Genomic DNA, 4047 nt, shown 5'->3' on the forward strand with positions numbered 1-4047 from the left:
TGGTAGTGGACTTTGTCACATGGTGCAATAAAAACCACCTGCAGCTAAATGTGGCGAAGACCAAGGAACTGGTTGTGGAGCTGGGGAGGAGGAGGAGTGCACCCGTGACCCCCGTCTCCATCAGGGGAGTCGATGTGGACATGGTTGAGGTGTACAAATACCTCGGTGTGCACATCGACAACAAACTGAACGGGTCAAAACATGCAGAAGCACTGTACAAGAAGGGCCAGAGCCGACTCTACTTCCTCAGAAGGGTGAGATCCTTCAATGTCTGTACAAGGACGTTGAGGATGTTCTATGAGTCGGTGGTGGCGGGCGCCTTCTTGTACGCTGTGACCTGCTGGGTATACTGGTCGCGGACGGACCAGTATACCTTTATATCATATCATATTCATATCATAGTTTACTCTATCAGCCTACCAGCATGTAATACGTTCTTTGTTAGAACTCAACTCGTTATTATTTTGCGCATAGATTGCAGAAATACGGGAACGTTTTGATTTAGGCTTTGACATTGTAAAACTAAATAAGTGAACTTCTGTAAGCAGAATACAAGTCATGATATCACCCACACGATATATACTCTGTGTCCAGAGCATGTATGCTTTTCATTCATTTAAGACACATTTATTGCAAGGGTTTTGTATACACATACACTCAACAAATAACCTGTAGTAATAGTCTGTTCTCGTTGCAATGCGTTTTTAATTATTTCTTATAGGAAGGGTGAAGAACACTATATTGTGGGTGTTCATATGACTTGTATTCTGCTTACAGCTTCGGGGTTCCACTTATTACGTTTAACAATGGCAAATCCTTTTAAATATAATCAAAACGTTCCCGTATTTCTGCAATATATGCGCAAAATAATAACGAGTTGAGTTACGCGGAGCGCAGTCAGTGCTTATTTCCTTGTTGTAATAATATATTCTACCACCGGCGTCAACTACGCATGGTCCGACCTGTGCTTAAATATACACACAAAGTCAAGCACAAGTTCAAATTGATAAATCCCACACTTTGCTTAGAAATGATCGTACGCACGGGTTACGCACATATCTGTGCGTACGTCACGTTGATAAATGAGGGCCCTGGACTCTTACTTTTAAAACAGCACTGTGCAATATTACACCTACTGTAGACCTCAGTATATTTTTACTGTATTTATTTACTGTATATCTTATTCCATTTGTATTCTACTCTTATCTTAGGCAATTTGATTTGTTTTGTTATTCCTATTCGTGACCTGTTCTGTCTAAATGTTTAATGTTGAGTGATTTGCAGTGTCAAATTTCCCTCGGGATAATACAAGTATTTCTATTCTATCGCATGCACTTATCTGTGTTTCATTACACATATGAGTGCATGCGTACCAACAGTTTCGCCTGTTTTATAACAACACTACTATCACCGACATCTAAGAAGGGGGATCCCCCCTTGAACGGCCCTTCTAAGGTTTCTCTCCTCCACATTGCCTGTGGGGCTTTTTTCCTATTGTTAGGTTTTTAGCGTGTTTTTCCTCTCCTTTGCGTGGCGTACGTCTGGGAGTGTTGCTTTCATTTATTTAACATTTTATTTTGGATTTCATGGTGTTTTTGTTTTGTTCTTGATTTATTGTGATGTTTCTTCATGACATTAACGTGTGTTGTTTGATTTGATTTGATTTGGAGGTCAGAGGTCAACTTACAGGGAGCGATGTCTTCGTACAGCGGGTCGATGTTGTGGAGCAGCTCCAGGCGAGGAGAGGCGAGGCCTTTACTGCAGAGAGAGAGAGAGAGAGAGAGAGACTACTGACTACACAGCCTTTACTGCAGAGAGAGAGAGAGAGAGACTACTGACTACACAGCCTTTACTGCAGAGAGAGAGAGAGAGACTACCGACTACACAGCCTTTACTGCAGAGAGAGAGAGACTACCGACTACACAGCCTTTACTGCAGAGAGAGAGAGAGAGAGAGATTCTGAGAGAGAGAGACAGACAGACAGAGAGAAAGAGAGGGGGGAGAGAGGTAGAGAAGGAGAGACAGAGAGACATAGACAGAGAGGCATAGACAGAGAGACAGAGAGAGAGACAGACAGAGGGACAGACAGAGAGAAAGAGAGGGGGGAGAGAGGTAGAGAGAGAGGGGAGGGGTAGACAGAGAGAAAGAGAGGGGGGAGAGAGGTAGAGAGAGAGAGGGGGGGTAGACAGAGAGGAGAGAGAGGGAGAGTGAGACAGAGAGAGATATAAAGAGACAGACAGAGGCATAGACAGAGAGAGAGACATAGACAGAGAGAAAGAGAGGGGGAAGAGAGGTAGAGAGAGAGAGGGGGTAGACAGGGAGGAGAGAGTGAGACAGAGATAGATATAAAGAGACAGACAGAGAGAAAGAGAGGGGGGAGAGAGGTAGAGAGAGAGAGGGGGGGTAGACAGGGAGGAGAGAGAGGGAGAGTGAGACAGAGAGAGATATAAAGAGACAGACAGAGGCATAGACAGAGAGACAGAGAGAGAGACATAGACAGAGAGAAAGAGAGGGGGAAGAGAGGTAGAGAGAGAGAGGGGGTAGACAGGGAGGAGAGAGTGAGACAGAGAGAGATATAAAGAGACAGACAGAGAGAAAGAGAGGGGGGAGAGAGGTAGAGAGAGAGGGGGTAGACAGGGAGGAGAGAGTGAGACAGACAGAGAGAAAGAGAGAGAGAGGATGGAAGGCCTACACATTTGTGTGAGAATGACTGATGGAATTTCCTTCTCTTTGAGGTCTCATTGCCACGGTAACAAAGGGCTTATTGAGGAGCCAGGGCCTCCTGTGAGAACCAAGACAGCTTGGTCAGGGGGAGAGAGGGGGAGGGGGGGAGGCTGTGGGGGAGGCTGCGGGGGAGGGGGGGGGGGGGGGGGGGCACACCCAGGCCTCAGGGAGATGGGCCCCCCCCCAGCAGATCTTTCCTAGTGCATCATGGTCACTTTCTTTGGCCTACGCCTAAAATGGCTGTCATTGTGTTGTCATGGAAATTAACAATGTTTCACAGGGTGCCATTTGTGGAAAAAAGGGGGGGCGGGGCATTTATATAAAAACGTTGCACTTTGCTACTAAATAATATTCCTTGCCTATATTCCTCACGTCTCCTCTCCTCTCCTCTCCTCTCCTCCTCACGTCTCCTCACCTGCTCAGTTCCTCACGTCTCCTCTCCTCTCCTCTCCTCTCCTCCTCACGTCTCCTCACCTGCTCAGTTCCTCACGTCTCCTCTCCTCTCCTCTCCTCCTCACGTCTCCTCACCTGCTCTCCTCCTCACGTCTCCTCACCTGCTCAGCTCCTCATGTCTCCTCTCCTCCTCTCCTCTCCTCACCTGCTCAGTTCCTCACGTCTCCTCACCTGCTCAGTTCCTCACGTCTCCTCACCTGATGGTGTTCCACACGTTAAACCCGTCCAGCGGCTGCGTGCCATTGGTCGTTCCCCCCGCCAGGCCGACCAGCGTAGGCAGCCAATCAGAGATGTGGATGAGCTCGTGGCTGACGGTCCCGGGACGCCCCAGCAGCGGACTGGTCACGAAGCCGACGCCCCTGACCCCGCCCTCCCAGAGGGACCACTTCCTGCCTCTTAGTGGCCAGTTGCTGCCCCCCGCCAGTGTCTGTCCACCGTTATCTGTCCAATAAACATAAAGGAGACAAAACTACATCATTATATCTGTCCAATAAACACAAGGAGACAAAACTACATCATTATATCTGTCCAATAAACACAAGGAGACAAAACTACATCATTATATCTGTCCAATAAACACAAGGAGACAAAACTACATCATTATATCTGTCCAATAAACACAAGGAGACAAAACGACATCATTATATCTGTCCAATAAACACAAGGAGACAAAACTACATCATTATATCTGTCCAATAAACACAAGGAGACAAAACTACATCATTATATCTGTCCAATAAACACAAGGAGACAAAATGACATCATTATATCTGTCCAATAAACACAAGGAGACAAAACTACATCATTATATCTGTCCAATAAACACAAGGAGACAAAACTACATCATTATATCTGTCCAATAAACACAAG

The 4047-nt window shown here is 46.5% G+C and overlaps 1 protein-coding gene across 1 annotated transcript; it reads right to left on the minus strand.

Moving 5' to 3' along the window:
- Positions 1–1687: 1687 nt before the first annotated feature.
- Positions 1688–3618, minus strand: LOC311248716 (arylsulfatase B-like; the record flags this gene model as incomplete). The annotated part of the gene is made up of 2 exons (XM_084339552.1): positions 1688–1758; positions 3375–3618. Coding segments are annotated over 2 exons (315 nt in total), but the record flags the coding sequence as incomplete, so codon positions are not given.
- Between the last annotated feature and the right edge of the window lie 429 nt (positions 3619–4047).

This window comes from Notolepis coatsorum, assembly GCF_963971535.1.
Source record: "Notolepis coatsorum genome assembly, contig: SCAFFOLD_2409, whole genome shotgun sequence".
NCBI lineage: Eukaryota > Metazoa > Chordata > Actinopteri > Aulopiformes > Paralepididae > Notolepis > Notolepis coatsorum.